The sequence below is a fragment of the Gobio gobio genome (genome assembly GCF_949357685.1).
Source record: "Gobio gobio genome assembly, chromosome: 12".
Taxonomy (NCBI): domain Eukaryota; kingdom Metazoa; phylum Chordata; class Actinopteri; order Cypriniformes; family Gobionidae; genus Gobio; species Gobio gobio.
Window position 1 is genome coordinate 9,785,378 of NC_137105.1, and position 14,285 is coordinate 9,799,662.

General features: G+C 37.9%; 1 protein-coding gene across 4 annotated transcripts in view; it reads right to left on the minus strand.

Moving 5' to 3' along the window:
* snx9b (sorting nexin 9b) overlaps positions 1-14,285 on the minus strand; it is a 36,478-nt gene that overhangs the window by 12,166 nt on the left and 10,027 nt on the right. The window contains exons 5-8 of one of the 4 annotated variants that reach the window (XM_079830966.1): positions 6,133-6,204; positions 4,418-4,580; positions 1,467-1,502; positions 822-960 (exon numbers count right to left, since the gene is read on the minus strand). In XM_079830966.1, the coding sequence (XP_079687092.1) occupies positions 822-960; positions 1,467-1,502; positions 4,418-4,580; positions 6,133-6,204 (410 nt within the window). The remainder of the gene's footprint in view (positions 1-821; positions 961-1,466; positions 1,503-4,417; positions 4,581-6,132; positions 6,205-14,285) is intronic. The other 3 variants (XM_079830968.1, XM_079830967.1, XM_079830969.1) reach the window with 3 other exon arrangements.

Consider the following 14,285-nt stretch of genomic DNA (forward strand, 5'->3'; position numbering starts at 1 on the left):
GTGGCACTGCTATATTGTAACGCTTTACTGTTTTTTAAAGGAACACGCCAACTTTTTGGGACTTTTTCACCGTAAAAAGGTTATTCACCGTATCCCCCAGAGTTAGATAAATCCATACATACCGTAATACGTAATATCACTGCGCCTGCTGCACTCATGGTATGGCACAAAGTTCCTTGATTATTACACAGGAATGAGAGAATAGTCCCTAGCCATATCGGTCTACTCTAGAAAATCGCAACTTTTCATTTTCTGTCGGTCTTAGTACACAATGTAACTATACACATCACAACATGTAAATAGGAAAATGTTGGCGTTATTTTGTCACTTATTGAGCAGTAGGCTAGCTGGAGCCGTTTACCTCCAGTCTTTGTGCTACGCTAGGCTAGCGGTGGGCATGGAGATGAGAATGGTATGTATGGACTTATCTAACTCTGGGGATACGGTGAATATGCTAAAGTCCCAAAAAGTCAGCGTGTTCCTTTAAAAGTAACTTTCCCCAACACTGATTGACAGATCTATTATTCAGGTTGTATTGTCAAATGAAATGTGGCTGCTTTGAGATGATCAGCTTTGGGTGATAAACATGCACACTTGGGAGATTAACAGAAGGGTTAGTTCCTCCTTGTGGCAATTCCAATTAAACTGATAGGCCACTGCTAAACTGGACAATGTACATTTTCTGTTCTCTATATTATAAATAAATATAGTGTAAAATCAGTTTTAATTTGAGCAGTTTTGTGTGCATCTCGTTTGCTTTAGTATGTATATTATGTGACTCTTGGATGTGTGTCCAATCTGTGTGGTTCAATCTGACTTACTTATTGAGGGCAATTTTCATGGATGAACCATGAGCTCCGCCTCTGTTCAGAGCGCCACCATCTCCAGCCTCAGATTCAGCATAGCCACCCGATGACTTCACGTCATCCCACTCCTCGTCCCATTCATCGTCTTCTGCACCTATAAACAGTCATTATACACACTTCAAACATACTTCAAGCTAAAAAGCACTGAGAGAACCAGGGGTTAGTCAGGACAAATCCAACATGCTAACTAACATTTGACAAAGCTTTAGGCTCTAGTGGAAATAATGCCACAGCTGTAATTTGTGCAAAAACTAATTTAATCAATTTCACACAAAAATATCATAAACCTTTTATATGATGGATAAGATTGGAAATCTGGGTCTCTGTCCACAGTAAAACATTAAAATCTATACACCAAATTAATTTGAAAATATCGTAAAAATACAAAAAGGAATTCTTACATTTTACAAAAAGACCACAAAAGTTTCAATATGTTAGTTAGCCACACTTGGGACTCTAGTCGAGAAATACACAACAAATTTCACAGCAAGAAAAACCCTTAAAAAAAAAAAACATTCTCATACACATACACAACTGTTGAGCTCATGCAGCTTGTTATTAAAACCACACCAAAGTCCTTACATGAATTTCATGATTTACCTGACAGATCAATAAGACATGGGTAGGGGTAAATGTCTTCAGAAAAGAAGGAAAAGATGATTTGTTATGATAAAATAAAACTTAAGCTTTTTCTCAACAAATATCAACTCTATATATTCTAAAGTGTATCAAACCATATTTAATTCCCAGAATCTAGCAAGTAATTTGGTTAAAGAGTCATCTTACTTGTGGTAATAAACCCGTTTTCATAGGAAAACCTCTCCAAAACAAATCTACACACTCTGTTTGTTTGAAGCTTGAAGAAGCTGCACTTTACAGCACATGGAAAAGGTGAATTTCAGCTCCTTACAACTCCAAAATTAAAAACAAATGATCTTCCAGATTTGACATAACTGGCAAACTTTAGCCTAACGCATGACTCAGTCACAGATGATATCAATTAACCACGCCCACATTTTTCACAACTAGTTGTAAAACAACTTTAATATTTTTCATACTTTCATATAAAACAATGCATACTGAATACCACATATTCCACAAAGCAACTTGGCTTTCAATTTCTAGGTGTCCCAAGAACCTTAAGTAATATCATCTGTGATTTTTAACATCTTTTGTGCCTCTTTATATGATCGGACTGACAAGAGTTAATAAGGTTTAACACAAAACGTTTTGTTCATTAGTGCATACTATGCAACTTAAACAAACATTAGGAAATACAGAAATACAGGAAATTCTGCGCAGTACGTTAGCATTCCATTGATGCATTGTTACTCTCTTGTTACTCTCTTGTAAGTTGTTTTGGTAATAAAGAAACGGCCAAGAGCATCCATGTAACGCAATGCGCGGCACTTTGGCTACGCTCAAACTCCAGAGCCTTCTTGTTTTCTAAATATGCTGGACTGAAACCCTTAAAGAGGAATGTAACAGCTCCCAGGGAGGAATAAACATTATGATTAGTATTTATGCCTTGTGGCTATGGTGCTCAGTTTTCCATTTAGGACATAATCAACAGGACAAAAGGCATAAAAAGATTCAGACATCATTACGGCTTGTGCTTGCGAGTTTTACTCTTTGCAAGAGCAACATTTTGGCTAGATCATAGCTAGAAAAATGTGAACCTTGAACATCATAGACTAGCTGAACAGATACCAAATATATCATATTCCTTATTTTCCCTATTTTTGCCATATTCAGGTTGAAGCTGTGGCCTAACAGTGCACACTGTTAAAAGTAACAAAATGTGTAGTATGCTCTTGCAGGTCACCCAGGTTCAATTCTCTGCTTAATAATTTTATGTCCTCCTGTCTGTACCGTTTCAAAAATCCTTGAAATACAATGACAAAAGAATCATATTCGGTTTACGTTCTAGATTCATTTGTTTAGAGCAGTAGTTCACATGGCCCATAAGGGTCATGTGAATATTAAAAAACCTTATCCTTATTTCTTAATTCTTATCCACTAAATCCAAAACAACTGGACGAGTCATGTAAATTCATTGGTTAAAAAAAAAAAAGGATCCCTGAAGAACATTAAAGGATTAGTTCACTTTTAAAAAAACTTTTGCTGATAATTTACTCACCCCCATGTCATCCAAGATGTCCATGTCTTTCTTTCTGCAGTCAAAAAGAATTAAGGTTTTTGATGAAAACATTCCAGGATTTTTCTCCATATAATGGACTTCAATGGGCTCCAAACGGTTCAAGGTCCAAATGACAGTTTCAGTGCAGCTTCAAAGGGCTTTAAACGATATCAAACGATGAATAAGGGTCTTATCTAGCGAAACAATCAGTTTCTTCCAGAAACAGAGCTGTATTTATGCTATTATTTTACCTCTTATCAGACGAACGTGATCATCTCTAAGCTCCGTCATAACTTCCGCAAAGTGAGGTCAAAATACGAGCGTGGTCATAGATATATTGATCGTAGATTCCTCATTAGCGCCTGCACAGATCAGTAGAATGAGGCATCTACGATCGATATATCTATGACCACGTTCGTATTTTGACCTCACAACCGGAAGTTATGGCGGAGCTCAGAGATTATCACGTTCGTCTGATAAGAGGTAAAATAATAGCATAAATACAGCTCGGTTTCTCGCAGAAACTGATTGTTTCGCTAGATAAGACCTATATCGTTTGATATCGTTTAAAGCCATTTGAAGCTGCACTGAAACTGTCATTTGGACCTTGAACCGTTTGGAGCCCATTGAAGTCCATTATATGGAGAAAAATCCTGGAATGTTTTCATCAAAAATCTTAATTTCTTTTCGCCTGCAAAAAGAAAGACATGGACATCTTGGATGACATGGGGGTGAGTAAATTATCAGCAAAAGTTTATTTAAAAGTGAACTAATCCTTTAAGCTCTTAAAACTTCAGGACTCCTGAAATGTAATTATGTTAATTCATTTAATTTGAATTACAATAATATTAGTTACTCATAGGTCCCATAGATAAAACTAAGGCTGGGGTCTTTCGAATATTGTTGTGGACAACAAAAGGTTTGAGAACCAATGGTTTATGCTGCCTTCACGTACCCTCTCAAGTCATATTTACTACTGGGAAGCTTGGAGATCATTTTAATACCCGAGCTGGGCGGGCCATGAACTTTAAACGTGGCAGAGGAGACAACGATTGCTGCTGTGACTGGTATACTATATTATTTTTTTCTAATGAAGAAACAGCTACATCACCATGACTTGTCGTTAAAGAAGCGCATATTGACATATATGAATAATCACTTGAAGCATATTGCATGTTTTATACACAGAGAAAATAGCCTGTATTTGACCGAAATTCAGCCCTGGAGGGCCACTGTCCTGCAGAGTTTAGTTCCATCCTTAATCAAAAACCCTTGCCTTTAATTATTTAGCAAAACATTTTTTTTTTATATTTGATTAGGGATGGAGCTAAACTCTGCAGGACAGTGTCCCTCCAGAACAGAAAATCCCTGGTCACTGAGCAATCAAACATGGGTCTATTTGAGTTGTTACCTGGACCCTGGTAGGCCTGCGGGTGCCCTTGTCCTCCAGAATGCCATGCATTGTTGCTGGTTTTCCCCGTCTCTGTGCCCTCTGGCTGAGCTGGCCAGTTATTAGAAAACCCACCAGAGGCATTATTGTCAAACGCTGCCCATGGATCATTTCCATTACTTGTCTGAAAGAAAGAACAACGATTTTACAAATCCTCAATTATCACAATTGGTAAAAAGCAAAAAAACAAACATTATATAAGAACATTTTTACTAACGGTCTCAGAGCAAAACTTAAAATCTTTCCCACAGCATAACATAAGTCTGTCTTGAACATAAGGAAAAACAGCTTTGTGATTCTGCTCATTTAATTCATGTTCAGCTGGCTGAGATCAGCCACACGTTCTTTTGTCCTGCAGTCTAGATTGTATTATAAACGCACATGCTCACAATCATTCATGACACAAGCCACGTGTATCATTTGCCTTCATGAATTTTTGACCATTCCCTGCCTACCAGCGAAAAGTTATTTTTATCTGTGAACTTAAATTAAAAAAAAACACACTCACATCCAATGACAAGTGCTCTAATAACCTTTGGTTGCTATTATTATTATTATATTAGCCTGAAAAACACTCTTTGTGCAGCTATTTTGAGATGCCGGTCGATTCAAGCACTTCTAAAGAAAGCCCACGAAATGGGAATATACGTACATAGATGGACATGATGAATAGAAGGTGATGTTTACCTTCCTGATGGATGCTACGGCTTGTCAACACTGAACAATTGACTCTAAATGGACCTCTGGATGGCCTTGATAACACAAAAGCCCACAGCCAGAAACCATAAGCTCTGTGTTTCCGAATCATCATCTGGCCGCCACACATAAACACATCATCCAGAACTCAATCATGATATCGCCCCGTCATAATCGATAACACATTTGAGGAACTCAAAGCATGAAAAGAAAAGTGCTCCGAGAGTGACAAGTTATTTATGACAAATTCGAGTCGACAACAGACATGCATCAGACAAAGTCCAACACTATCTGTTTGGTTTTCTGCTTATTTGCTCATGCAAAACCCACGTCATGCATCGAGAATGTAGCACCATGCTGCGTAAGACAGTGCTGCGTTTTAGAAAGTGTTTAAGTGTGTTTATGTGGATTCATGTCTGCCTGGAATTAGGAATTTGGAAATGTTCATTTTTCTCCTCATGCTTTTGGATAAAAGTGTCTGCTAATGTAAATGAATAATACAGATTATTTGCTTTTTTCTGAGAAACTTTAGATTCAATAGAGGGAAACTTTTTCTCATGGCGTTCTGGTTCTTCACAAGCTCATGTTTACGGTTGATCAGTTTGCAGCCTGTACAGGTGGCTGAAAAAACAGCATAGAAAATCTTGATAACAGAGCAGCTTTGAGTTGCTCATGAAACACATGAAAAATTTAACTGTGACATAAACAGAAAATAATATTTCTGTAAGCAAATTCTGCAACATAAAATCAGAAGCAGCTATTCAACATAAGACTAAATCACTGCATTTATGTTTTTAAAGCTGGCAAACTGTGATGTGACCATACAGTGCTGATCAGTTTGATTGATGTGTGATTTGTAGTGTGATCAATGGGATCCGATTCAATCTGAATGCATTCAGACCCCAAGAACAGGGTGTTTATGTTTTGGTCTTGTTAGTAAGGGCTCCAGGAGTCCATCATGCCAAATACATTTTGGGTACCTCATCTGGTGAGGTGGAAGAGAAGCCTTGGGTAACTGGGGCGACTGGGGTTTCCGGCTGAGCTACATCCACCTTAGGGGAAAGACGTGACATCATCACAAAGCGCCTGAAAGGGAAGGGTTACCCTGACATGACCCTAAAAACAAGATCTTCCTCAAACCACTGATTTTCTCAAAAGCAGAGGCACAGCAGATCTTCACGCACTGAAGGGTTTACAATAGAGACAGTTCAAGATATAGCTTATTCATCAAATAGTATTGAAAGCGGAGTGCTGACTGATACACAATCATACAACTTCACCATCAGCGTCCCCTTGATTTATGACACATTTCAGAGAAATGCTTGTATCATCAAAACTCAACCGCAACTCAAGCAATTACTTAGCGGTCTATGCCTCATATGCCACAGCACTCACAAAACAACCGTTTTTATTGGGTTTTCTGTACAACTTTTCACAGACACTGCGACACCATTATTTCAATTCATAGTCTTCACGTGACGTCACACGCTTATAGGAACACCCACCTGGAGGGCAAAAAAGGCTTTCCTCCATTGCGCACCAGTCATTTTTACCAGATTTTTAGTCAGTATTAATGCAGTAAGGCAGTGATATTAAAATACCAAATTCAATATACACCTTATTGATGTTGCATACTTTATACAGGAAAGCAGATGAACACAGAATATTAGTGCAACAAACTAATGTGTTATTTTCCTTCCCATCGAAACCCATTATAAACAAAACACGTTGCGTTAATATTCTTGGCTCATCTACTCGCCTGTATATTATGCATCATCAAAAAGGTGTAAACTGAATTTGATCTTTTAATATCACTGTTTTAGTACATTACGGCACTTTAAGGGTGGGTTGCACAAGGATTCTTTAGCCTGCCGTCGGTTCACCCTCCACCTGTGCTGCGTAATTAATCTGTAAAAACGGTTTTACTGCGTAATTAATCAGTTTAAAATTAACTCGATTAAAACCCAAGTGCTTAAAACGTGCATCTTGTTCACATATTTTTGTTTTAAGATGGAAATTTGACAGGCTTGTGCTGCAGTTCAATTAAGTTCTATGTTTTGCCCTTCAAGGCTCTCCGCGACAGTCACGTGACTTGAAAACTATGAATAGTTGTAGAGTAATCGATTTCAGATAACTCTGCTCTCAAACAGAACACGGTCAACAAAATATTTAGGCCTAAATTTAAGATGTATGCATTGTAATGGCATATCAAATTTCCAATTTGGATGCAAATTATGAAAATTGCGCCAAAAATGGATGCACCTCTTGATGGAAATAACATCGTAACATTTATTTCCATCAAGAGGTGCATCGATTTTTGGTCAAGATCTTGTATTGACAAGAGTCACTCTGTAAAGTCTCCTCCAGCACATCCCAAAGACTTTCAATTAATTTAAGATCTGCCAATTCATGTGTGAAAATGATTCTTCATGCTCCCTCCCAACCGTTCTTTCACAATGTGAGCCTGATGAATCTTGACATTGACATACATTGTCATCCTGGAATATGGCCATTATGTGTCTTCCTACATGGTGGTTTAAAGGGGTCATAGAATGACATTTTTGTGCAAGTTAATATGATTCTTTAGTGTCTAAATGAAAAGTTTGTAATATACTTTAATTAAAAATTCTCATTAGTATTGTAAGAAAACACTCAATTTACCTGGTCAAAACCAGCTCAGTTTTTAGCAAGTCATTTCAGTGTATGTGACTTTAAATGATAATGAGCTTTGCTCACCCCGCCCCCTCTGCTCTGTGGGGCGTTCGGTTCGACCCGACACAACACAACACCACAACACATGTGGAGGGTTGCCTTGACAACATTTGAGGGTATATTTTCGAGAAATAATGGCAACGGGAGTCTCTGAAGACACATCTAAGCAACCTTATCATTTTGAACCGGAGTCGGACCAGGAACAGATGACGAACCCATCGAAGTTCGAACAGGACGTTTCTGAATGGTTGGTTAACGTCATGTCATTTTGATCTATCTTTGTACTGGCAGAGTAGCGTAGTTGCTATGTGTTTACTGATGTGTTAGTTCATTGACAGATTGATGTTATGTTATAAGATTTTTTTTTTTTTACATTACTTCTTAATCAGTAACAGACACCGTTATAAACCATGTACAAAAGTAAGCTTAGTGTAGTGTTACCACGTTAACTTTATCACCCGAGTACACAGTTTGTAATAACAAACATAACGCGTTGTTCATTATAAACGTGGGATTATGAATTATATTGAGAACGTCATAAACAGAAAGCATGCCGTAATGTAACTTACCCTGTAAACATTAGCCTCATTCATCGTGAAGCGTGCAAGCGATTTACAAAGATTAATATAAAGGTTAATAAAACGTTACACTCACATCTCCCTGAGGTGCAGCAGGAACACGATCCTTTTTTCAAGAGCAGCTTATTAGCAAAACCTGCTTTATACTGACGCTCGTTTATAAAGCAGTCTGCTGAGAAATGATTGCGCAAACATTGACGTTGATCGGGGGGAATATTCCCTTCTAAAACAAAACTCAGCACTGCAGCCACTGGGTCTTCAGCAGTTCGGATTTAGGAACATCAAAATGACTGCTGTGTTCGTTATTACACCCAACAACACAACACCAAAATCGCTTAGACGCCATTCTGCTCCAGAGTATCAACAATGGCGGACTGATGACAGCTCGCTCAGGGCGGGTCTGTGTTGAAACGCTGCTGTCAATCAACAATCTTAGGAGGGGCGTACACCGTGTAACGTCACACGGTCGGACGGCTCGATTTGAGACAGGGGAAAATATATAAGGAGATTAAAAAAAAACACTGGATGTATTTTTATCAATATAGGATGGTTGTGTACAGGCACTGCCAACACACATTTCCGTAAAATCAACTTGTAAAAGTGCATGTACCATTCTATGACCCCTTTAAGAAATGAAAACCTATACACTCCATTAATTAGGGTTAGAAGAACTGTTGCCAAACATATAACATGCTAGAAACATAATACTCACTGCAATAATGATCCGATCATAGACTTAAGCATTTGCCAATCTAAATGCAAACAGCGATGTGTTGTTTTGGCCAGGCAGAGAATTTATATGCCTTATATGTCTCACGACATAAATCACTATATTGATGAACCACCCAATAAACAAAATGTCTCTTGAGAGACAGCGGGCTAATATTTATGTCCACAGATCACAGGAACACCTGTGGTTAACAGTGCCACACATTTTAAAATTACTCTGCATAGCTGCTGGTTTCACATCTGTTATCAGTGATCCATCGAGCACATGCAGACTACAGATACCGTAATAGGTTAAAGTCTGTCCCTTAATAAGTCAATCAGCTTCAGGCTTTGAGATAACACCAAAAGCAACTGTTTGTCACCAGGGGGTGGTTTTACATGATCAGTTCTGATGAATCATGATTATACACTATACTCTAAGGTATACACTATAGATTTAAGGTACTGACAAGCTTTTGAAACCTGAAGACAACATGAACTCATGTTGAACTTCCGTGTGTGCCTCCACGACGCATGCGCGAGAATATGACGTAGCGCCGGCGTTCGGGAATCCATGAAATACACACTTTAACCCCATTTTGAGAACTACGCCAAGACCTAAAGCACGATCAATGTAGAATCCAACAGCTTAGACACGCGCGTCTTCCTCTGCTCGTAAACAAATCGCTTCTGGGTCATGTGTCCGAACGCCGGATCTGCATCATATTCTCGCGCATGCGTCGTGAAGGCATACACGGAAGTCGAGAATAAGTTGGTTAAAGGTGTTATTTTGATTTTTTTTTGCGCACAAAAACTATTGTCGTCGCATCGTAAAATTATTGTAGAGCCACTGTGGTGAGATGGACTTTGTAACGACGTTTTAAGTGCCTTTCATGGATTTTGCAAGTGTCAATGTACTGAATGCCAATGGAGGCCTATCTGAAGCCTTTCTCAGCCATCAGCTTTCAACTAAAATATCTTCATTTGTGTTCCGAATATGAACGGAGGTCTTACGGGTGTCCAACGACATGAGGGTGAGTAATTAATGACAGAATTTTCATTTTTGGGTGAACTAACCCTTTAATATTAACCAAAAAGAAAACGTGAAAAGTTCTTGCCTGGCCCTTGTGAAAAATAAATGCACTTAATTGTTTTAAATGAGCACTTGTAGTGTACTTAAAATCTTATATTTTTAAAAAAACTGTACTTTGGGATAATAAAATATTACTGAAAGGCCACTTAAAGGGATAGTTCACCCAAAAATGAAAATTATCCCATTTACTCACCCTCAATCCAACCTAAATGTATATGACATTCTTCTTTCAGACGAATACAATCGGAGTTAAATAAAAAAAAATGTCCTGGCTCTTTAAAGCTTTATAATGGCAGCCCAAAATTTGAGGGCCAAAACAGCGCATCCATCCATTATAAAAGTAATCCACACGGCTCCAGGGGGGTTAATAAAGGCCTTCTGAAGTGAATCGCTGGGTTTGTGTAAGAAAAATATCCATATTTAAAACTTTATAAAGCAAAATATCTAGCTTCCGGCCTACTGCCTTCCGTATTCGACTTACACCTCTCACAGTTCAAAACGCTTACGCTACGCAAGTTGAATATAGAAGGTGATCAGGCGGAAGCTAGATATTTTACTTTATAGCGTGTTAAATATGGATTTTTTCTTACAAAACCCCATCCCGGAGCCATGTAGATTACTTTTATAATGGATGGATACACTTTTTTTGGGGGCGTCAAATTTTGGGCTGCCATTCACTGCCATCATAAAGCTTGGAAGAGCCAGGACATTTTTTAATATAACTCCGATTGTATTCGTCTGAAAGAAGAATGTCATTTACACCTAGAATGGCTTGAGGTTGAGTAAATCATGGGGTCATTTTTATTTTTGGGTGGACTATCCCTTTAAGTGTACTTAGAGCTGAAGCAGAGAAGCGGGGGGCTGGAAGGTAAGGGTGTGTCCAGTTGGAGGTGGGCTGCAGGGACTTTGTAGCCATTTCCACCATAAGGCTGCTAAAGGAAGTGGGTATCAGAGGCCAGGCCCAGTGAAAAGCAATTAAGGAACTTGCCACTGTTGCCAAAGGAAGTAGTCACTGGCTGAAATGAAAGGAGACCGTGTGGGCCGCCAAATTACCAATATAAATCCCCATGCGACACACACGCAGGGGTCAGTTGCATAAACATAACTGCCAAGTTAAGACTGTGTTTTAACAACTAGTCTGACCAACTGGCAGTTAGTTAGGGTTAATCACCCTTACTCTTCGGATTCAAATTAGACCAATCTACCTTTTCATGTAACAGACTTAAAATTATGACAAGTCAATTAGATAACTAACTTGTAAGACAAGTCAAAGCATTTTATGCAACCGAACCCAGGTCTGATCAGGTGTCTTGTGATAAAAGGCTGAAACATCCAATGAGGCAACAGTACGGTACACAACTGGTAATGATGTGTCGTATTGGAGCAAAGATCCACCTAAAATGACTTCTTCAGCGTGGACTGTGGTAGGGCTGAATCCTTCAAGGCCAGTGCTGTGCTGAATCATTAGGGATTGTAATACCTAGTCCTAGTAAACAAACATGACTATATTTCTTTACACACTTAACTAGAATTTTAAAAAGTGCACTTTGTAATAATATCAAATTAAACATTTAATTTCTTTTTTACAAGGGTGCAAAACTCATCGCCAATTTTTGTTATATTTTATTTTATGTCAGTTAACATTTATTTATTTAAAGTAAAGGATTTTTTTATGGTTTTAGTTTTTGCTAACTATAATAACTCTGATACTCTGATAATATGTGTCAAATAATCTTAGTCTTTCCTTCCTGTGAAGGGGCATCCAAGGCAGAAGCTACAATGTTCTATTTTAAATTAAATGAAAATTAAATTACATACAGTTTGTGTAACCAAATAATAACTGAGGTGGAAATTGGACTTTTGTTTAAAGGAGTCATGATAAGCTGCATAAGCTTCCTTCGGATTCTAATATTGGGAATGTGTGGTTGAACTTTATTTTTAATGTTCCAGCTTATGTCTGTTCCTTCATTTCACCACGGATTCGTTTGTAAACAAGAGACTGGATTTGCAGACAGGATGAGATTACATGAATGAATGAAGCAACACACTAAGGTGAATAAATTTTTTTTATATGTGATAGTATTGCATTGTTACAGATCGTTTGATATCTTTTGATTATGTGTACATGTCTAGCTAAACATAACCTACCACGCTGTCACAGGGCTCGCAAAGCCCAAGGTCCCGGGGCTATGCGTTTTCCAGACGGACTACCAATACGCATCATCTTAAATAGTGAAATTTCATTCCTTTCTTGATGTGCGTTGTTCACTCTCTTGACTTGATATTTGAAGGAAAAATAAAATTGTGGAAGTTTTGATCATGCTGTCTGCAACATGCTTGGCTTGTGTGTGTGTGTGAGTGTGATGCACGGTTCGCAGTTATATCCACCGATCGGGCGGGCCAAGTAATATAAAAATAACATTCCAATTAATTGCGGGTGGAGGAGAGATAAATCATTGTGTTTGTTTGATAAAGACATTTTGCGAGCCCTAGCTGTGGGACGAATCATTCCGGTTGTCATTTTCCCACACGCTTTCAAAACAATGCCTAACGTGTACTCACGGGGAAGCTGAAGCTCATTAAATATGCAAATCTTATCCAATCATAGCAGTGGGCGTTTCCTTCCAAGTCTTCAGTGCGGCACGCCCATAAAAACTGAGCGTTACATGAGAGAGGCTCAAAACCAGGGCAGAAAATAGCCTATTACTTATTCATTATGATGTTTTTGAATGTAAAAACCACAGTATAAAAAAATAAAAAAGCCAGTTCATAACCCCTTTAATAATCAAGCCTGAAATACACTGCAACTCTTGTTTTGAAATGTCTATGCTATATTATTGCAGGATGCTCATTCAAATTCAGATGAGGGAGATAAAATATGCTTTCTTACAACCACATACAACATATTACAATATAAACACAGTTAAGTAAACATTGTCATATTGATTAGCATTATAAGCATTCATGAGTTATCGCTTGGCATAAATGTGCGCTATTCATTGATTGTGAACTGTTGCGCGAGCCTGTCGAACGTATAACAGTGCCATGTTCAGGTTTTGAAACATGAAGCGCTCACATTTATTTAATGAAAAAATCATAGCCTTTTGAAGTTTAATCACATTAGTCAATATTGCAATTTATGTTTTTCCATCCCCAAAATATAAGACACGTTAAAATGATTATTAAGATGCTTGTTATACCAATTAAGGCAGGGATGTCCAAAGTCCGGAATTTCAAACGGCCCGAAGCTTGTCTATTAAAATATATTATATGTGGCCCGCCACGGATAATTTACAAATCGTGCAGTTTCACGATGTCAACGCAAGGTGGCAGTACTAGGTTGTAGGCCAGGGAAACAGCGCCCAAAGCGGAACGAAACAGCACTACTTGCAACTCGCGAGCTCTGACTCTGTCTTAAATCTTTCGATCACGCGCCCACTAAACAGCCTGTGAGAAATGTTCGAGTTCGGTGCAGAGGTCTCCGGTACGAGCTGCAAATCTCTCTGTGATTTGATTTAATTTAAATCCAGTTAAATAGCACTGACTTAATTAACAACACTAAGGTGCAAATCAGCTGAACCGATTCAGTTAAAATATTTTTCAAACAACAATTTATCATGGGTTTACTGTGGTAACACTACCTGTAACCATGGTAATTTGTCAGAAATGTAGGTTAATATCTAATTTTATTTAATTTGTAATGTAGACATGTATTAAATGAGTAACAAAGGCCAAAGTGCAGACAATTTTTGTCATAAACTTGCAGTTTTGTGCATTTGTATTTATATGTTTATAGACTAAATACTTTTTTTTACTTTTTGCCTTGTGTGCACTGCAAAAAAATGCTCATTTAGTATTTTTGTCTTGTTTCTAGTATAAATATATCTAACAATTCTTAAATCAAGATGCATTTACTAGATAAGTTAAATGACATTAGGTATTATTTTCTTATTTTCTGGAAAATAAAATGAAATTGAAGTTTTTGAGTTTTTGGTTAAAACAAGCAAATATATCTGCCAATGGGGTATGCAAAATAATGTTT